This window comes from Urocampus carinirostris, chromosome 8 (genome assembly GCF_059441175.1).
Source record: "Urocampus carinirostris isolate Australia breed hairy pipefish chromosome 8, RoL_Ucar_1.0, whole genome shotgun sequence".
NCBI lineage: Eukaryota > Metazoa > Chordata > Actinopteri > Syngnathiformes > Syngnathidae > Urocampus > Urocampus carinirostris.
Window position 1 is genome coordinate 1,119,315 of NC_142356.1, and position 22,596 is coordinate 1,141,910.

The following is a 22,596-nucleotide window of genomic DNA, read 5'->3' on the forward strand; positions in this document are numbered from 1 at the left end:
ATGCGTTTCAGCTGGTATCCACGGGCGGGGCCAATTGGGCGCCGTGGCAACCATGACAATTTTCTCTTGTAAAATAAAGGAAATATGAGCAAATGTTTCTAAATGAGCAGTTCATTTGAGAATATTTGATCAAAATAAATTTTTAAAAATCCTGAAATGAGAAAAAACATTGTCTGTCAGGTCAGACAGTTTCATTTTGATTATTTTTATTTTAAAAAAATGAGAAAAGTTACAAAAAATGTATTGTGATATTGTCACAGTTGCCATGGCGCCCAATTGGCCCCGCCCGTGCGGCGCCAACTGCAGCTTGTTGACAGATTGGCTCCCTGTCAGTATTTAAACCCTGTCCTGTCAGTACCCTTTTGTCGGCCCGTCTGTGAATCTGTTTTTACACGGCAAGCCCTTTTTCACCTGTCCTGTTTTTTGCTCCTGTTTGTCTCCCGCTACGACCTGTTTTGATCTCGACCATGTCTGCTCTCCCGTCCCGAGAAAAGATCCGTTTTTTATCTCGACCACGTCTGCTCTCCCGTCCCGGCATTTGACTCGTTTTCAACCCTGACCTCGTCTTGCTCTCCTAGTCCCGGCTACTGACCCGTTTTTTCCGTTCCCGACACCGCCATCGCTCGCTACGGAAGATCCACTTCCGCGTTCAGAGCGACCTGCTTGCCGCGTCCAGCGATCCCCGGATCATGGGCGCAACCCTTTCCCTTTCTTCTAATAAAACTTGTGAGAAACGTTAAGCGAAAGGGTCCCGTTTCCGTTCTGGTCCTGACAGATACAAAATGTTTTCAAGTTTTTCTGAAATATATTGCCATGAAAGAAATTCTTCTGTTTAAATGAACCTAACATTTTTAAAATGAATTTCAGTTCAAATATTATTTGAGTAAAAAAATATATTTTATCTGTATTTGGTTCTTATTACACAAAAAATACCAAGAGCAAGTCAATATGAAATAAAACATTTTTTTTTCCAGATACTGATATTCATGTTTATTTCTTTTAGGGAGTGAAGATAAAACAACCTTTGAACCTCTGCATCCTCATCGAACAACTTCAAATGAATCTCTGATGTTTACAGCTGTCTGGCTCTGAATGACTACCCAAAAGACGCTTTCCCCACCACTAGGAGGCGCTATATAATATAAAATGTCACTCAATCACAAAGGCATAGAAGAAGACCAATGGCACTCGAGTATATCCATTTCGTCGTCGTCGGGATGTTTTCACAGACCAGAAAACTCGGGCAGCATGCACACTCACTTTACACGGAAGGTTCAAATCCCAATTTTTTTGCAAAAATACTAGAAGAAGTCAACGGAAAATTCATGATGGCTTACCAACTGCGCAGACTTCTCGGCGTCGCCTTTCCGGCTCCTTTTCTCATTTTTCTTGCGGAAGATCTCCTGAAGCTGCAACCAGCAAAAGTCAAGTGATACATGAAATACGTGCACAGGAGAAGTCTTATTTATTAAGGCACACAAAAAAATCAAAACCTAATCCAAACCTAAATCTAAAATTGAATCTGTAAGACCAAGTGAAGTAGGCTACACAGTTGACATGTTATTATCCGAATAAATTCCTGAAGAAACGAAAAAAAATGATAGAAATCTATCAGTCCGAAAAGATCACAAAGCCATTTGCAAGGCTAAAGGGCTCCAGTGAACCACTGTCAGAGCCATTATCCACAAATGGAGAAGACTGGGTGAAAATCAGACTTTGAGACTCTTTGTGATTATAGGCTAAACAAATAAACATGACTTGACTCATGCTGATGTTTTGAGTTTTCCCTTGCCCTCATGAAAGTTTTAGATGAGGGGATGGTGTCAGAATAGTCTGTGGTTTGCAATAGTCTGTGGTCTGTGCAGCCCTTTGAGACTCTTTGTGATTAAGGGCGTCACAAATAAACATGGCTGATTTGACTTGAGGTTTTTGAGTTTTCCCTTGCCCTCATGAAAATTTTAGATGAGGGGATGGTGTCAGAATAGTCTGTGGTTTGCAATAGTCTGTGGTCTGTGCAGCCCTTTGAGACTCTTTGTTATTAAGGGCGTCACAAATAAACATGGATGATTTGACTTGAGGTTTTTGAGTTTTTCCTTGACCTCATGTAGGTTTTAGATCAGGGGATGCTGTAATAATAGTCTGTGGTTTGCAATCATCTGTGGTCAGTGCAGCCCTTTGAGACTCTTTGTGATTAAGGGCCAAACAAATGAACTTGCTAGGGTGCTGGTGTTTTTCACATGACGTCACAGCTCAGGAAGTCAAAAACGAGACGGACTGTCTTCAAAAAGCATCATCTTAGAAAATAATTGGAATATACCAATGACGTTTACATAGATATTGTGCAAAAAAGATGTACTATTTTCTCCCATTTTTTATGTTTTAGAATTTGAATAACTCTTTGAAAGCAATGAGAATGATATCACGGATGAGTGATTTCGGCTTCCGATCGTGGACTCACCACCAAGAACTCCCTCTTGTCCACCATCTGGTTGCCGTCTGCATCAAACATATTGAAAGCGATCTTAAAGCCAGCGTGAGGCTCTGCAACAGATCACAACACACATGGCGGAGGTTAGGGGCCGAATCCGCTCGAGGGGCCCCATGCAATCCTCAAATAGTGGACGCTCCGTTGGAAAATGCTTTCATTTCGTTACCAATGCCAGTAAAATGGGCAAAAATCTTAGATCAATTTGCTCTTTTTAAGTAGTATTTCTGCTTATCAAAGTATTGACATGTACTTTTTCTAAAATTGTCACTTTTAATATTATATTTCTACATCCCAATTTTTTTTTTAACTATGATCAACTTGCTAATTTCAAGTACCAAAAGTCTGGCTCTTCTTACTTGATTAAATGAAGTTCTGTATTCATTTTTCTACATATAAAATGAGTTAAAGTTGAGTAATATAATGTGCTTGTTTAAAACTATTTTTAGTCTTATCTGTCTACATGTATAATGTGTAATAAAATCGGAATATGATTTTTGAAACAATTTTGAGTCATATTTACATGTAAAATGTTAAAGGAATCCAATCAATTTGCTCAGTTAAGGTATAATAATGGGTTGTGTTTTTTTAACTAATTTTAAGTCGACATGTAAAATGAGTAAAAAAAATAGCAAATATTTTTTTCTTTCTCTACATATTGAAATGTTCTTTATTTCAAAGTTTAATTTTTATTCAAGTTGTATTTTTCTATATGTGAAATGAGTACACATATCTGATGTATTAGCTCGTTTTAAGTGTTAAAATTGACTTCTTTTTATGCATTTTGAAGTTAAAAGTATTTCTAAACCGTATTTTTCTACACTTAAGGGAAGTTAAAAAAAAAAAATCGATCCATTTTCTTTCTTTTAAAGTATTGAAACGTTTCAATTATTTATCTTTTGGATATGTAAAACGAGTGAAAAAAAAATCGGATCAATTTTAGGTATTAAAATGTTAATTTTTCGTGAGCGAATTGAAATGGGACTCACTTGTCAGGATGCAGAGCAGGAAGAGGTACTCCGTGTAGGAGATGACACCTAGCAACAAAAACATCAAGCACTTACTTCAAATCCATCATCTCAATACTATTCCAAACAATGCAATAAGAATTTTAATGGAGAAACTAAAAACGAATGTCAAAAATAGACACAAAGTTTCTCTTGCCATCGTGCGTTTTAACCGCTAAGCATTTTATGGTCGTGCAACCTCGGCACTCTCGCTCTTGTTCTATCCCAGAAGTCTTCCACCTTTTTCAAGCGTCAAGCTTATTTTCGTAAATAATGAGCGCAAAAGCACCCAGTTTTTCTAAAATAGCAACTTCACTAGATGGCTAGCTAAATGGCTTAAAGGCAGCTAGATCGCTAACTAGAAAGGTAAACAGGTATAAAACTAAAATGGGGTTAACTAGCTAAAAGAGTAAAAAGCCAACTAAATAGTCGGACAGAAAGCAAAGAAAAAGCTAGACAGCTAGCTAGAAAGGTAAACAGGTAAAATCTAAAATGGAGTTAGCTTGCTAAAAGAGTAAAAAGCCAACTAAATAGTCGGACAGAAAGCAAAGAAAAATCTAGCTAGCTAGAAAGGCGCCCAAAACCTAGCCTGATAACTAGCAGAAAAAGTAAAATGTTAGCGAGATAGTATGCAAAAGAAATGTAAAATGCTAGCTAGCTAGCTTGCTAAATAGCTCAAAAAGGTAGCTTAATAGTTAGCTGGCTAAAAAAACTGTACATTCTTTGCTCATTCACCTTCTAAACCCATAAATATGAATTTATTTTGTTGCATTTCCCGTTAAATAAATCATTAAAAAGATGAAAATACATTTATTTCATACATGAATATATTTTCATTCTACTCTCATAATTGCTTAAAAAAGTTATCAGTACTTGAATCGGGTTTTTTGTTTTTGTCCATGAAGTCCATTAACTTAAATTTATTGATTTGAATTTCTAAAATAACAAGTTATCACCATGTTTTTACTATGTTATTACCAGGTTAATTATCAAACATATGGTTATGCAAAAAAAAAAAAAAAAAAATTGGACTTCTCATGTTATTACTATGTTGTTACAATATTTTTATACGGTTAATAAATTGATGTAGGGTTAAATAGACTCAGTCGACCACTAAAACAATGTTTTTTCTAGAAAATCGTAATGACCTAGCACCGCTGAGCTCTTTTTAGAACAAGTCCGCGGGAACTTCAGCTGTCCTTAAAGGGGCACCCCGGTGCCCGCGGGTTGACCAATAGGAATGTCACTTGTGTCATCCCAATTTCATGTTTTGTTCTGTTAGAACGATTCAGTATCCAACTTTCATGTTTTGTTCAGTGCGGTCAAGTTTATGTTCTACCATACAAGGTGTCCTCTTACTTCTATGTTTTGTTCTATGGTTTGGAGTTAAGAGTTTCAACATGATGTAGCGGGGATGTGCAGTGGAGCCAGACTTAGCATCGCTTTGATGTCTTTGAATTCCGTTTCATGAGGATCCTATTAAACTTTCTGGTTTTGTATACAATCCGAGATTCCGATTCATCTTCTTTAGACGAAGATAAATATTTTCTTAAAACCGGTTTTGTGTCTACGTTTGTGGGAACCGCTTCTCCAGCTATGTAGGACGATGACAGTTCACCAGTAGCATGGCAGATCATTCTAAAAATGGAGAGCTTTTCTCCATGGTTGTACGGATAGATGTCCTTCATTCTTTTAAAGGGAACCTTGACAAAATTCTACAAACGAGCATTCCGTTTCATTTGTTCTTCCTCAGAAAGCATTCCAAGGCTGTTCCCGCTCAGCGTACGTGTCGGGACAAATATATTTGGGATGGCGTACATACGAAGTGAGATATTGCCTAATGAAATGGGGAACCGCCCACAGATATACATCTGCGTTTTGCTCCATTGGACTCGGAGCAGCAAAGGTTTATTTTTAGTTTGGTGGGCAGGTTGCTTGGCAGTCGGGGAAGCCAGCGGGCCTCCCACCTCGGATTAAAAGACACCTACTGGGACACGTTGGCAAGCCTGAAACGTGCTACTCGAAATGGGATTCAGTCTTAGGCTATATCATCAAGATTCATGCACCTTTTTCATAAACCTTTTTTATGGGCAAATTCGAAGACTTTTTAAGGAGTTTCAAAGCCCCTTTTCCAATATGTACAGTACCATTACAAGAAGGAATCCAGTACCGTTAAAAACCATGATTTCGGAAACTTAAAATATGTTTAAAACCCGAACTTGCAGCCACAACCCTAGCTACTAACTATAGCTCTAGTTCCTAACCCTAAACCTACACATAATCCTGGACTAAATTCCCTAAATTCAGTTTAGCACCCAAATATGGAGTTCCTAACCTTACATCGAACTCTAGCTCTAACACTAGCCCCAACCCTACTTCAGAACCTGAGATTCGGTTTAATATCCTAATAAGGAGCCTTAACCTAAGCCTTTAACTCTAGTCCCAATCCTTTTTTGGAACCATAAAATAAGTTTAAAAACCTTATTTGAACACCTCACTATCTCTCGGATCACTATTATGTACAATAATGTCCTTATACACAAATAAAGACAATTGTATTAGAAAAATAGCAATTAACAATACCATGTTTGTGTTGCATTGTGTTATGTTGTTTGTGTTTTAAAAGCACACAATTTCAATAAAGACTGTAATTGTAGTTAATATTTTTCTTTTTTTTAATTGTTTGGCATTTTCAGACACTGTGTTGTTCAACTTTAAATCCGTTTAGTATTTTACATTTTTTTTGTAGATCTGTGAATATTTTAATTCATAAATTATGTGTTTTTCAGGGATCCCCTGCAAAAAAATGTGAAACCACTAACTACTACATAATTCGATGCATAATGTTTTACTATTATTGATAATATGTCATGAAAAAAAATATTTAAGGAGCCATGTGGGACCCAGATGAGCTGATTTTGTAAATAGAGCTGTCCTATTGGTTGCAACCAGGGGCACTGGCACTTCACATGACAACACCATAATGACTGAGAGCAGGCGTGTCAGAGTCATTTTCAAACTCTTTTTCTTAATTTATTGCATGGTCTATAGACTCAGACTGACATGAAACATGGCATGGGCAAGTACCTCACTCAGAATTTAAGCATTTTCCTGACCTTGAAAACACAACATTAAGGTTCAAGGATTTCAAGCACTCGTACAAACCCCGTGAGAAGTTCTTTCTGTTAAAATTTATCACAGGCTTCCTTAATTTTTAGCATGGCCCACCATAAATGTTGATACGTTATCCTAGCACTAATACACATGTCATAGTGCCCTGTTTAGGGGTAGCATGTAGCAAACGGTTAGCAAAAAACATTGTTAAGCTAATCATCTCCGTGAATTCTCATTAGCAGACTGACTCTCACATTATAATGAGTTGGATCTCTTTGTTTCACCTTGCAGAATACTATGTGTGGATTTTCTCCACGTTTATTAAAACAGCAGCCTCCATCTGACCTTTTGGACGAGAGACTAGGGGACGATGACGCGCCATACAAACTAATACCAGCTGCCGTTCATCGCAGGTGAAGAAATGCAATGGCAAAGCTAAGCCACCAGAGAGCAGTGTCATTTTTAAGCAGACTTGTTTTAGACTGATGTGAAACATAGCAAAAAAAGTCAAGCATTTACAAGCACTTCACCCATAACTCAAGAACTTTTCAAACCTTCAAAACACGACATCAAAATTCAAGCATTTTCAAGGATTTAAACCCCCCTACTAACCCTGCGAGAAGTTTTATAGACTGCTTAAAAAACAGTTTGCCTGTCATGCACATATGCAAGTTTGTTATGTTGTACCTCGTTCTCTGAGGTTCCGGAACAATTTGGAGGAACCTCTCCATACGGGGGGAGTATCAGAGAGGATTTTCTCCAGCTCCTGGAAAAAAAGTCACTTGTGAAGAAATTCTAAAATACGTTTCTTCATAACAAAATAATGCCCACAATATTTCCCGTGGTATGATGTTTTATATGTAAATGTAAGGCTTGTGACCAAGCTTTTTACTGGAAATTTTCATTTTAAGATGTTAAAATCTTTGTGGTTGGAGGTGCTCGAGTTCACACTGTGTGCATTTTTACTTTCAACCAGCAGAGGCACTGTTAAGTAATTCTCATTGACTTTCCAAAAAAGAATAGTAGCATATTAATATGTGACCCGCTCTGCCAAATGAGTCGCAAGTAGCACAGTTCTATTTTTAGCTGCAGGCCGATAACTGAGAAAAAATGAGGAAAATCATAAATTTTTACTTTTTTTTTGCTATTTTGAAATATATGACATTCAAAAACACTTTCCCTGAGTTTCACAAGCCACATAAATAAGGAACGTAACAGCGATCAAAGTTTAATAAATCCGATTTTAGAAAACAAAATAAAGTCATTTAATGTGCATTGCAATGAATGTGTGTTAAAAATGTCTTTCAGTAAGCTCCAATTATTTTTTATATGTGTACACATTTCTATTTTGAAATTGAAACTTTAGAATGACTAACTGTAAGAACACTTGAATGACACCACACCAAAAAAAGCAAAAAACATTTTAAACATGATTTTCTCAGACGTCAAGTGAAAAATTCCGCACCCTAGCTAGACAGCCATCATATCGGTTTACATGCTAACTAGTCGAAGTGTTTTACGTAAAGTTTTGGTCGTTTCTGTGGAGAACGCCTAGGCGTCGTGTCGCTGGTGGGCACAGTACAACAGCCAACAATGGGGCGAACTAGCAAAAATAACACACAGAGAGCTAACAGGGGCTAAACCAGTCGGAACATGGCAGGCTAGACGGCTACAAAAAAGGCTAACCTGGACCGATCGGCGAAAAAAAACGTGAGGCTGGGCGACCAAAAGCCTGCAGTAAGCAGCCAAGATAACCGAGAGCCAACCACAACAAAAAACGCCACGAAAACAAACACGAACCCGACCGTAAATACACCAGATGATCACGTCAGGCTAGCCAGCTGGCTGATTGCTAACAGGTGTAACCTGGACCAAAATATAACTGGAAGCCATCGGCAGCCTGGACGCTAACGAGAAGCTATCTGGACAACATTACATTAATTGCAAGACACGCGGAAAACAACACAAAGGAAAAGTTATAATCACCTACCTAAAAGGAGGTGAAGGCAAAAAAGGAGAGTATGCTGTACATGAAGGCAGGTAAACTTATTATTATTTTATTTTGACGATTAATGCACGCAACTTGGACAAAACTTTAAAGGTTTCCCAGCAAATCAATAAGTAAATTCTCCGTTTACTACAATCGCCGTCTTTTGTGAGACTTTGTTGTCATCCAATGACGTCACAGCTCTACAGGATATGACCCAACATGGTCAACTTTAAGACTAAATTTCTCGAGTCCCCCACCGCGTGGAATTGTGGGAAGCAACACTACACGTTCCGCGCCTAACTGAAAAAAGGGTCTTTTATAATCCCTTCAATATACAAATTAAAGGGCCAGAGTGTATTATTCAATCACTCTATATCACTGTATTCAGTGCTAAAAATCATAAAAAGTAAAGATACAAACTGTGAAGACTCAAAGTGACCATCAAGCACAATTGTCTTCTATATTTCTTTTTTGCCCAGGCTTTCAACGGGTTTCTGGTTTTTCGGGTACCCATAGCAGCAAGATGACGGAAAATTACAGCATGTCATCTCCCTCTAAGTGAGCCTCGTCTCATGTAAATTGAACACAAACTTCTCCACAGAATGCACCACCATACATTAGGTCTTTGAGGGTGAATACGCCAATTTGGAAGGTGGACACATTGGTCGACCAAAGAGGTCGCAGGTTCGATTCCCAGCTCCTCCGTGTTGTACCTAGAAGTGTCCTTGGGCAAGACACTGAATCCCTGATGCCCCCGATAAGCAGGAAGGCACCTTGCACGGCTGACTCCACTATCGGTGTGTGAGTGTGTGAATGGGTAAAGTGTGAAGTGTATTGTAAAGAGCTTTGGAGGTCAGCAGAGACTTGGTATATAAATGCCGGCCTTTCAAATATAGTGAATTAAGAAAAAGGTGCTTGATTTAAATCGTATTCAAAAATAATAATACAAAAACATAGTTTCACATGCAAAACAAAAGCAACAAAAAATACCTAGCTTTGAAAATATGTTTACAAAAAACTATATATAATTAAGAATTTGACTAGAAAAGTAGAAATATAGTAAAACAAGAAAAACTGAAGCCCTTTGAGACTGTTTGGGATGAAGGGATATACAAATAAACATGGCATGACACCATTTCCCATCCACCAACGAGTATTTTTTATATGATAGTTGATGTATTTCAGCCAACTATTTAGCCCGACCTCACCCAGACCCTAGCTTCCTTGTCCCCCGAGTAAATTAAGTTTTAGACCCCTGCTTTATTCCTAATCCCAAAGGTGAGAACCACCAGGAAAAGTATGTGTGTGTCTGTGTGTGGAGTCAAACTTTGGAACAATTTACAAGACCAGATCAAACAATGTCCAACTATTCACGTCTTCAAATTTAAATGCAAAAAACATTTCAGAGATGAAGAAAATGGGGTATGAGTGATACGAGAGATTGGGAATAGTGCGTCTAGAACGCGGGTGTCAAACAGGCGGCCCGCTAAGGGATTGAATCCGGCACACGAGACAACACTCAGAGAAGCGCAAGAGAAAAACAAGCTGCAGGTTGAAATATGTCAACTTGATGTTGCCAAAGCCAGGTGCCTCGAACAAAGACACTGTACTTGTATTTATTTATCTCTCTCTCTCTCTCTGTCTATTTTCTTTCTTTCTTTTCCACCCCTTTTCTCCCACTATGTCTCTTTCACTCTCTGTTTCGCTCTTTTTCTCTTTCTTTCTTTTCCACCCCTTTACTCCCACTCTGTCTCTTTCACTCTATGTGTCGCTCTCTTTCTCTCTCTGTCTTTAAACCTCTTTTGCTCTAACTTCCTTTTCTCTTTCTCTCTTCCTACCCTTTGCGCTTTCTTTTCTCTTCTCTCCTTCTGTCTTTCTATTTTTCTTTGATTTCTTTCCTCCTCTCCCTTTCTTTCCCCCTCTCTCACGAATTCTCTTTTTATCTCTTTTGTTTCTCACCCTCTCTCCCTTTTTTCTTTCTTTGTCCCACCCTCTCTCCTTTTCCCTTCCTCTTTCTCTTATTTCTTTATCTCTCTTCTTCTTTCTCTTGAATCTACTAGTCCGGCCCCCGACAGAATGTTTGTTCTATCGTGTGGCCCCAGAGTTCAAATGAGTTTGACACCCCTGCTCTAGAACTATGGTTAACTTTGTGTTATTGTTGCTATTGTTATATCATAACTGTTATTATTCATATTATTACAATTGTTGTTATATCATTGGTGTATTTAATAGGGAAGATGAAGGGGTTAGGGAATAGAAGCATATGCTTCTTACTACCCCTCTTCGGACATATTATGGAACATTATTTTGTTACTGTTTTTGTTCCGTTTTGATTTGAATGTTCGAATAAAGTTTTCATTCATTAAAAAACAAGGTCAATCCGAACAGAGGGCGACAAAAGAAAGAAAAGGAGGAATGTGTCGGAGTGCGTCTCCCACCTGTTTGGTCAGGGACCTCCAGGGCCTCTTGCCTTCCAGCCAGCAGACAAAAGAGAGACAAAAAATAAGAGGAAAGAGGAGAAGAAGGGTACGGGTGGGCCGTCAGATAGCATCTGTATTATCTACAAATGGCTCTTGATGTACACGCTACAGTCACAACAGGCGCACACTTTGTTTAGATGACCGGCATCATCAAAGTGCTCGTCTTTGCCGTCCTGCTACTTTGCTCGGCTTTCAGGAAACAAACTCAGTCTTAATTCCTCTTCAAAGGACCGCTGTTGCTGAGATCTCTCGTACAGGTGCGTAACGCTTGAATTTCGAAGAGTCGACGTATCGGTTTTAGCAGAATGTCGATTTCGTGGAAGTTTGCACGTGCATCAATGTTGACGTGTTTATATGCCCGAAATGGATCTCAGTCCAAACAAAATCGGGAAAGTCTTTCGGTTCCTGAACAAATGCACGGTTTCCCATAAGTCACTGGCTGGCCACCGGGGTTGAATTGGTCACCAGATATCGCAGCAGCACAAGGGAAACTGTGCAAGTGAGGAAAACATTTCGACTCGTTTTAATTCGAATCATGGCTCCAAAACATTGATTATTGTCTATCACTGACACAATAATCCAAATCGGTCCCTCAAAGCCAATATTCAGTGGAGACCAATGTTCCCTGTCATTTTCCTCACGGGTCTGAGCGTTCAAACAAAGTCGGTGAGCAACGCTTGAAACAACAGTGAGCAACCATAATCCCAAGTGTGGCAACTACATCATTATCAAACATCTTGACATCACGTTACATTTTGCTGAGTTTCCGGCAATGCAAAATTATTTTTCACTTTTGAATGAATTGACTCATGTACGATAGCCTACAAACGTCATTTCTTTTTACAATTCTTTCACAAGATTTCCATTTATTTTATTCCTGGTACCTTTTGTCGCATAATACTAACATTTTTGGGGGCTTATTGAGTCAGTTGCAAGATACACAACTGTATTTAATCACGTTTTTTTAGTGGAAGTTCAATGTTGGCAACAAGATTGACTTGATATCATTGGAAATGATTTGAATGCAACACAAACTTTTTCTTCTTTTTTCCGTGTTTTTTTCTACTTTTTAAAAATTCCCTTAAAAAAATCTCATTTTGTTTATTTTTTCCGAGCTGTTACTTTTTTCTTTTTGTTCTACATTTACTTTTTTCCTAAATTTCTTTCTTTTTTTTTCTGTCTTTTTTTCTAAAATTTTCCTTCTTTTTTCTCTTCCTTTTGTTTCTTTTTTTCCCCAGTTTTTCACTACTTTTTCATGTTGGTATTTTTTTCTTTTTGGTTCTACTGCGCCCCCCCTTCCTTCAAGTCATTTTGTGCATAATTGTAGATAATATCTGGTCTTGTAGGAATTAAAGAAGCAAAAACAACCCCAAGAGCCGTTTGGGACCCGCAAGAGCCGGTTCTTTTTAGTGAGCTGAGCCGAAGAAGCCGGTTCAAGAAAAACTCTACTGACTTTACTCAACTTTGTTGTACTTCGACCTTGACTTCAAAATACCGCATTTAGAACACAGTGTCGGGGGAACCCTTGTATTTTTACCATCATGCACTGTAACTTTGACTTAATTCACTTCTTAATTAGCAATTTCAAGCCCTGATTTTTGTGAGTTGGCTTTTTGTTATTTATTTCTTTCTCTCTCTCTTTTCCACCCCTTTTCCCCCACTCTCTGTCTCTTTCACTCTCAGTGTCTCTCTTTCTTCTCCTCCTTTGTTGCTCTTTGTCTCTTTCTCTCTCTGTGTCTTTTTACCTTCTTTTGCTCTAACTACATTTTTTCCTTTTCTCTTTCTCTCTTCCTACCCTTTGATTTTTGTGCGCGGAAAAGCTCTGGGTAGTGCGCCATTGCGCACACACGCAGCTTAGTCCACATCAGTGGAGACCAATGCTTTTTTGTTTTTGTTGTACACATTTTAATTTATATTTTAAGTGTAATCCCATACCTGTGGCACTCCAGGGCTCCATGCCCTTACAAACGGTCACATTTTCCCCTACAAAATACAAAATAATCATACACCATATTTTTTTTCCAAATGTGTTTATATATGTCGTTTAACATGTTATATTGTACATGTGTTTTGTTATATCATATATATTGTTCATGAACATTTTGTTGTGAGATCCTGAGTTGCTCGACATGAATGAGGTTTATTATAAAAAAAGTTCAAAAATGAAGTCGCTTAGACGTTCACTGTAGAAGGAAAAATACATGCAAATAGAATGAAGGAGAATAATATATTTTCTTATTCAAATTATTAATTCATTTTTTGCATTCAATTATTGTTGGTAATATACTGATTAGAGAGATAACCTCAAACCTGTCTTTTTTCATTTTCTCCTTTTATACTTCCTTTTTTTCTTAACTTCTTTATACAACATAATAATTTGTACTATAATGTGGCAAGTGAGCCGTTTGAGAGCCGGCTCTCTTTAATGAGTTGAGCTGAAAAAGACGGTTCTTTAAAAATAGACGGACTTCCTTTCACTACACAACTACCACGGAATGATGCATGATGAGAAATCTCCAGGCGGCAGTCTCATGCGCACAGTAGCATCAAACCGCTGCAACGAAAAAAAAACGATACCGAGATAGAGGCTACCGCGGCGAACTGGTTTGACTTGATTGATTTGCCGTTTGGTGATAGTCTGTGTATACCGGTTGGTACCCGTCATTGACAAATTTGCCTTTTTCCGTACAGATTTTCATGTACGTCGTACACGTCTTAAAATGCATCATAAACCTACTTTGTACGGCAAAAACGTACAGCTTGACAGGTATGTAATTAGATGAGATGAGAGAGAGATTTTGCATGAAACCGGTCTGGTTTACCATTCTTTGTGGGTGTGACTTGTTTGCCGTATCATTGCCTTTCATAACTACTAGTCTTTACGATTCAATGGTTTACAAGGGCACACATTCATCATAGGTCACGCTTTTTGATTCTGCTAAAAAAAAAATGCACCGGATGGATGCGTTTGAATCTAAAATGTACCCAATTTTCTTTCTTCTGGAGGTGGGGGGTAGGGGTCCCACCCCCAGGCACACCACCAGACCTACCGAGACTGTGCACCCACTGGGCTCTCACAAAATTCTATGGGAAACACTTAAAAGTGTTTCTAATGGCCGAAATAACAAAATCAGGTCAGCCTTTAAATTGTACACAGTAGACCCCCAGCATACAGCGAACCCACCTTGCAACGTTTTCACTTTATGGTGTAGAATAAGATGTTTTTCCCCCTCTATTGCTTTTTTCACACTACACCACTGAAGGATTTTATACATTTGACTATAAAGGATTTTATACGATTAAATACAAGTTACATTTATCGAGTGCAATGAAGATTTTCACTGAGTGGGCTTCGGGTCACGGTGTTCCAAATGCGTAATGTTTTGGCTGGGGTATTTTGATAACAGGACTCTGACGGGGGACGGCAGGCGATGTTTGGAGAACAAGGCCCTGATGACGCAGAGTTTCTCCAGACATCGAGGCGAGGGGGTTTTCCTGGCACGCCCATGGGAGGAGCCGGCACACCAGCTTGCGGAAAAAACGTGGGGCGAGGAGGAGAAGCAGAAGATCGAGAGAGGAGGCTTGACGGAGACTCGAGCGACAGTAATCCGGCCATATATTCGATGGAGTTCACTTAGTTAAATTGTTTAAGAAATTAAATCTGCCCCCGTGTGGAAATGCCGGTCTCTTGTTCATTTTTCCATCAAGAAACGAGCGCGCATTGTTAGGTGAATGTAGGTTGTGTTTGGTCAATGGAGTCAGATAACTCATTCGAACAATTTGGTAAACGATACATTTTAATTTTTAATTTCTAACACCACGTTAACAACAAATGATTTAGCCCGCCTAAAGACTTCGCAAATTGGTGATTTGATACTGGTTTTTGTACTGTATTTATTTGCTACGGGTCCCAAGGCCTGCAGTGATGATAAAGTTGAGGCAAAATATGATAACCAAGGAAACAAAGTTTGCCATTATCAAGAAATAACGAAGAAGGCACACAAATTGTTACCGTGGCTAAGGAATATAGCAGTAACGAAGAACAGAAACATTTTTCATCTTATTTTTTTTTCTTTTTGGGTACCCATGACAGCAAGATGAATGACAATGGTGTCAGCTTCCTCTAGGTGAGGCTCATGTTAGGAAACATAAATACAAATTTCTCCACCTAAGAATGTTTAAAAAAAGTACTTGCTTGTCAATAAAGTCCATATTTTAATTATTAGTTTTCTTTTGAATCCTCCGTCTCCTACCTCCTCTGCATTTATCTGCCACTCCACCGTACCAGCTCAAGTCTCGTCACGCCAGAAGGTACATAAAATGTCCTTTTTCTTTTACATGTATATTAATTTAATCATATGCATGTGTATTACACACAAGTGGCATTGATTATAGACTATTTTGTCATTTTAATGTTTTTTTTCTGGAGTGGGTAACGCATTAGAACGAGTTTTTTTATCCGAACCATATGCAATTTCACTTTGCGATCCCCACCTGAGAATCAATTCATCGTGTTACCTGTGGTTCTACTGTAGTACTACCTAAATAATTCTATTTGGGGGCTAATCTTGCACTTGAAGGTTATTTTTTATTCTACATATATGTCTTATGTATTATATGTTTTTGTTTTTCATCCCATGGTTGCTCACATCGTGGCTGTGAAATGAGGAACGGACATAATCCGGCAGTATTATAAATATTAGGACTACATCTGCTTTTCTAACAACATATTGAAGGTTTTTGAATTAGTGGAAAAGAATACTTCACGTACTCCTAGGTTCGCTCATGGTGACCGACTCGATGAAGTTCTGCGGAGTCATGTAGAGCTGGCCGTCGTACTCCACCGAGCTGAAAGTTCGGAAACGGTGCTCGTGGGACGACATGTGAACGTCTCCTTCCTCAAAGTCCATCGGGTGGGCCTAGGGTCGATAAAATACAATCATAAACTATCTTGCCATTGTTAACAAACACAAAAGTCAATTTCTGCTGATTTGTTTGGCCCTTCATCACAAGAAGTCTCAAAGGGCTGTAAAAAGTAGAGGCTATTATGACAGCATCCCCTGATCTAAAACCCCAATGAGGGCAAGGGAAAACTCAAAAACCTCAATCAACATAATAAATGTGTACAATAAATGATGGCAGTAGCCCTTTGGCCGCCCTGCTCTTGGCATAGGTGAGAATTTTAGCTCTCCCAGTTTCTGACATGGCAACAGTGAATTTAAAAAAAAGGAAAATTGACTGTGAGGGCCGTCACTTCCAGGACAAGCGGAAATTGGAGTATCGTTTTCACCGAAATCCGAAACAACTGCATCGGACTCATTTGCAAAGAAACTGTTGCTGTTTTTAAATAATACATTATGGAGAAGTATTTCAGAGCAGACCGTGTATTCGCCTCACCCCAGAAATATGCACAAAAGCACAGAGAAATTTGACGGAGAGGGAGAAGTTGTTTATTGATATTCGTTAGTGTTGAAACAGCGTTCTCATTCGTCTAAGAGACAATCAGCATTCTTATACCCTCCGGAGCAAAAACATCACGTCAGAAATATCACATGTTACTTAGTGCGTCCCCTATCGATGACGCGCTTGTTTTTCTCATAGTGCATGCTTCCAGGAATTGACAGTGTTTTTTGCAATCTCTGCATGTTTCTCATCAAGTCGCCGTGACCCAGCCAAGTTCCTGACAGCTTGTTCCAAACTAAGGCTGACATTTAAACTCGGGAGAAACAAGCCTGGAGTTTCCTGTCAAAACAAATGTGTCCTCATTATGTCGATAAGCTCTGACTTCCACAACAAGTACTGCCAGACCAAGCACGCTGACTACAAAAGGATAACTGGAAACAAATGCTGTGAAAAGCTGAAGCAACTGGAAGCTGTTTTAACGGCACAGGTTTTTCACGAGTCCCAGCAAGTCAAATTAAAAAGCTACAAAGGCGAGCCATGAGGTCATGCTCTGCAAGCCTTTGACAGAGGGCGAATTTATTAAAAACTAATCAAAGAATGCTAAGCTTAAAAGTCAGCTCTCACACATTATCAGCTAAACAAATCTCGTCTGCTTTCTCTAAAGTTTGGACACCCACGTTTTAGGATGATTGGATCTCAAGCAGCCAGGCCATCAATTTGATGAGCTGCAGCGCAACAGCCGCATGGAAGCTGTGTTCGTACGAGAGAGCTTCCAAAATTCCAAGCCCCGTTTCTGCATAGCTCAGCGAACATGCAAATGAGCGATCTTATCTGTTGACGCAGCCATTCACTGAGGCGGCACGAATATCGGATGAATCCTTCGTCCGTTGTGTTGACTCTCAGTTAAGTTTTCCAAGTTTCACAGCGGCCTTTTAAAGCTGTGCTACAGCATCAAGTCCAAATGTAATTTTTGGGGGGGGATTGACACTAAATCAGGGGTCACCAACCTTTTTTTAAACTGAGAGCTACTTTTTGTTACTGATTAATGCAAAGGACACCCAGTTTAATATACTTTCCAAAATAAATTGTGTTATTACTATGATGTGACTATGTTAGTGCCAGGTTTAATTATTAGAAGTGAAGTCAACCACTATAACGGCATTTCAGTTAGAAATCAAACTTACTAGACCCATCACTGGTGAGCTAACCTGTCTGCAGGCTACTCAGGTGTTTTGAGAGGGCTACCTGGAGACGTTGGAGACCCCAGCACTGAATTATGTCATTGATTGCCAAAATCTGATAAATAGTACAAGAACTTATCGATAGAGTAATTATATGAACTATGACAAAATAAGTTCTTGCACATTTTCCTATTACTTATAGATAGGTGTCTAGATGTCTAGATAAATAGATGTCTAGATAGATGGATGTCTAGATAGATGTCTAGATAGGTAGATGTCTAGGGTTGGGGTTTAATGTGGGCTTTTACTCCCCCGGGTGGAGTTAAAGAGCCTCATGGCATGAGGAAGAAATGATCTCAGTCTGTCTGTGGAAAAAGAAAAAATATGAGCCAGTAAACAATGACTGCACTTTATTTACAAATTCTCCTTTTTTTCTCTCTTGCTAAAGCTTGTATTTGGTTTTCAAGTCAAGCCATATTTATTTGTAAAGCCCTTGATGGAAAAAGTCTCAAAGGGCTGCACAGACCACCATTATATCATCTTCTGATCTAAAACCTAAAAATGGGGGGGGGGGGAAATCAGCCAACTACCGCCATCATCCGCATCCCGTATAATTTCCAAGTCTTTGACGTATTTATTATAAAACTCTTCCCGGATAAGTTAAATCCTTTTATTTAAGACCATGAGAATGGGTGGCGCCATCTGAATTAATTGGCTGTCGTGTAAAAGCAGCTAGCTACCATGTCCAACAAGTATTTGAGTTTTTTTTTAATTTTCAGCAATAACCTTAAAGAAATAAGCTGATCTAGCAAAAGCAAGAGCCGTTTTTAATTTCAGCAAGGTGTCATTGCATTTTGTATGTCTATATGTTCCAACAATAGTATTTAACAAAATAAGACTACTGAGTAGCACCACAGTTGAATTACAGCAGCTTAGTACAACAGATTGTTCACCAAAGGTTTAATTCCTTAAAATATAATTGAGATCCGATTATATGTTAAAGAAAAAATGTTTATCTTTTGTTGCCTCTCACGATTTTGTTATTCTTGATTGCAACGTCTAATCTTGTTATTAACAATGTACACTGAATTTTAATGATGACGGAGACATTTCGATTCTAACTATATCCAAAGCAAACTCTATTTGATTTCCATTTCATACAATAATAAAGGGCTCCAGTTCTTATCATTCTATGGTTCATTTCATTTGTCAATTCACCAATTTGCTGGACTAACCTGTGATTGATCAACAAGAAGAATTCATTGAAAACCACTTACCTTGTTGACAAGAGAATCACTGACCAATTAAGATTATTCAGATCCAATCGTTTCGTATTGATTACATTCGGTGAGTTTTGACACAAGTTCATCAATATCTTCTCAAGAGGATCCATTTCAATCTGGATCAATAAGAATAAGTCCCTTAAAATAAAGACAAAAAGGCTGAGGGACAGTTTCTTCAGAAGGGTCATCACAGCCCCAAAGAAGTATACAAGACTGTAGAAAAATATATATTATCTTGCCTTCGAATAGCAAAAATATAGGGATATTGATAAGTTGATTCAGCTTTATTTTTGTTTTTTCATGTTGCAGAGGAGACTTCATAGGATGCAAGTTCTATGTATTGAGTTTGATTGCGCGCTGTTGTTCATTGTTTTGACTATTATGCACTGTTTACATCCGCGTCGCTATTGGCCAATCATATTTCTGTTCTTTGATACCCTGATCTGCTTTTGGTAACCCTGAAGAAGTCATAAAAAGAGGGGGCTAAGGGAATTCCCTTATCTGAAGGCTTCTCTCTGTGTGCAAGTTCCAATTAAATTGATGTCTTCTCTCTTTAGTTTGAATGTCTACTAGAGTTTAAACTTGATAGAGTTTTGGCCAATACTGCTGTTATCGCCATTGCACTACTGTTCTGTGAAACTTACAATTGAGTCCAGTCTACAAGTCTTACCTTATGAATATGACTTATTATCCTAACATTCTTTTGTATCTTAATTTTTTTCTTTAAGACTTACTTCACGTTTATCCTGGAGTTGTCACAACCAGAACAGGAGGAGGACCCAGATGCGTAACGTTTTTCACACAAGCTTTATTTTATGGGAATCAGGCAGTCATGCACGTTAACACAAACGCCAGTGATTCGGCGATTGCTGGGCAGAAGAAGTAAGGCAGAAATCCGGCGTGGAACAACAGGAAGCCAGAGGCCGAAGAGATTAATACCAGTTACACAAGCAGATACCGGACAGATGGGGTCCATACCGGACAGAAAGGATTTATATCAGATACCGGAGACAGATATCAGACAGGACGAGACAGACTGAAACGATACCAGACACTGGAGACTGGAGTTTGATATCAAACAGGACGAGATAGAAGGGGACGATACCCAATACTGGGGATTGTAGCAACGTAGCAGATAGAACGAGATAGATGGGAACCATACCCGATACTGGGGATTGTAGCAAGGTACCAGACAGGATGAGACCGACAGGATCGATACCTAACACTGTAGACTGGGGTCAGACATAAAACAGGGTGAGATAGACGGGATCGATACCGGACAGGATAGACTAGAAGGATACAGGACAGAGTCAAAACACAGGGTGAGTGAGAGCACTGAGCTTAAACAGGAGGGAAGCCAATTAGTCAACAAGCCGCAGCTGGCGCAAAACGGATGGAGAATGTTTACGATTGTAAATAAAATCATATCAGTAAATGGACTCAAGAAAAGAGGCCCACACAGACTCATTCCAACACACACTCCTTATTTTTGAGAAACCCTGTGGGTGAGGCCTAGGCCACTTTAAATCAATACTGTTGTGTAGTCCATAACACTAGCTTGATAGATGTATGGCTAGTTGGCAAGCCTGATATATTTCTGCTTAGCCTGCTTGGTCGACATGTTGCTAGTTAGCTCGATTAGTCGACATAAAGCAAGTTACCTCATTGATATATGGCTAGTTTACTGGCTTAATAAACAAATGATTTGTTTTTCCCTCAGAATATTGGTTTGAAGGTAGGTCATCAAAATATAGGCTGGAGGGGACGAACTGTTTGTTTTGAAGGTTTTATTGGCAAAATATTCCAGGAACAAAATTAGTTACAGATATGGCTATAGTGAATAACAAGCGCAAAGACAACTTGGATTACAATCATTCTTATACTAAAATGGTGGTCAATAAGCTTAAACAAAACCTAAACAAATTTAAGAACAAGCTGTGGAAAATTTCCGCTGCATAACGAACCTTTGCCGAAGTCGTTTCTAGCGGATCGGATATGATAACGCTCAAGGCCACTCGTTGCTCATGTTGAGGTTTTTAAGTTTTTCCTTGCCCTCGTGTAGGTTTTAGATCAGGGGATGGTGTCATAATACTCTGTAGTTCATAAATAATCTGTGGTCTGTGCAACCCTTTGAGACTCCTTGTGATTAAGGGCCAAACAAATAAACATGACATGACACGTGTATGTAACGACTACTCCTTTCTAGTTGGACGTGATCACCTTCCATCCAGCAAAGATTATCTTAATCAAAAGTTACAAAAACGATCATACAAAAACACTGATTCATTCAAGGCCCACCTAGAATTTTTATAAGTAATAATAATAAAAATGACAACCTAAAAATATTTGTGTTAGTTTTTATTTATATATTTTTAATTTTAAAGATTTTTTTCATAAAAGTTTACAAAGAGATAATAATAATTTAGCGATCGATAGAAGTGCTACGTTTTTTTTAATGACAATATTACCCAAATAACTGTTTTTAGTTTTTAGGCGCTAACCTGCTTATTGGGGGTATTAAGGGTTCAGTGTCTTACCCAAGGACACTTCGACATATAACACGGAGGAGCCGGGATTCGAACTGCGATCTCTTGATCCCAAGACGAGCGCTCTACCTCCTGAGCCACTGCCGCCCCAAAATATGTTTTATTCTGTAGAACTAGGCTTAAAACAAACTTTATTCTAAGGCATATGAATAACCTATGTTTTACGTGGAAAATATCTGTGTATTATTGGTTATTGCAACATCCATTTGGGCCTGGTCATCCTGGAAGTGGAATTAGCTCATGTGCGGTCCCTTCTCAAGGTTTCCTTATTTTCCTTATGTTGAGGTTTTTGAGTTTTTTCTTGCATACAAATAAATATGACTTGACAAAAGTGAATATATGTACAAAAAATAAACAGGATTTCCTCGTGTTGACGTTTCAGCACCAGTAGCTTGGGAGAGTTCCATCCTCAGGTGTGCGCATGCGCGGCGGCACAATTGCCAAATAGTGAGCAGTAGTTTTAAAAAGACAACACGAAGATGTGAACGAATAACAGGTTTACCGGAGATAATGGTTCTTTCCATTTATCCAGTAAGCCACCCACCTTTTCCTTGGCTTCAACTGCCGGGATAAACGGAAGCAGGCCGCGGATGCTGCGAGCCGCCATCGTCCTCCTCCAGCCTCGACGTTTGGCCTCGTCGTCATAAAAATAAAGCGCCACGGCGCCTCCAGTCGCCAAACAAAGCCCCAGAGTCAGACATTTCCGTGTCCTTGTCGCCGTCAAACGCCCGCTAAGCTCGTTTCTCGACGCCGAGCGAAGGCTAAGCTTGGCGGCCAGCGAAAGAGCTCCACGGAAGGCGGCGGCCATTGTTGCTATTGAGGATGGATGCCGCGAAAAGTGGAGGAAATGCTGGGAGATATCGCGTGATTTGTGCGCTATCGCGAGACGTGCTGCCTAGAAAAGTGTTGATGTCGATCAAATTAAAAATGATTCAATTATTGTATTTATTTATTTAGGAATCTGGGGTTTTAAATTGATAATATAGCGAGAGTTTCATCATTAAGACTATAGCGCTGTCAGAAACAATTATGTTCATTCACAACCTCAAGAGCAACATACAAAAAGCATTTGTATCAGATTTCTTAAAGGGGCAGTGTCTAATATTG

General features: G+C 39.0%; 1 protein-coding gene across 3 annotated transcripts in view; it reads right to left on the reverse strand.

Annotated features, from left to right (window-relative positions):
- The window catches only part of micu3a (mitochondrial calcium uptake 3a), a 42,120-nt gene extending 19,796 nt beyond the window's left edge, over nt 1–22,324 (reverse strand). For all 3 annotated transcript variants that reach the window (XM_088341235.1, XM_088341234.1, XM_088341233.1), the window contains exons 1-7: nt 22,034–22,324; nt 15,848–15,995; nt 11,035–11,066; nt 7,294–7,372; nt 3,475–3,522; nt 2,459–2,541; nt 1,338–1,409 (exon numbers count right to left, since the gene is read on the reverse strand). In XM_088341235.1, the coding sequence (XP_088197361.1) occupies nt 1,338–1,409; nt 2,459–2,541; nt 3,475–3,522; nt 7,294–7,372; nt 11,035–11,066; nt 15,848–15,995; nt 22,034–22,297 (726 nt within the window). In that variant the 5' untranslated portion in view covers nt 22,298–22,324. The remainder of the gene's footprint in view (nt 1–1,337; nt 1,410–2,458; nt 2,542–3,474; nt 3,523–7,293; nt 7,373–11,034; nt 11,067–15,847; nt 15,996–22,033) is intronic.
- Nucleotides 22,325–22,596: the final 272 nt, after the last annotated feature.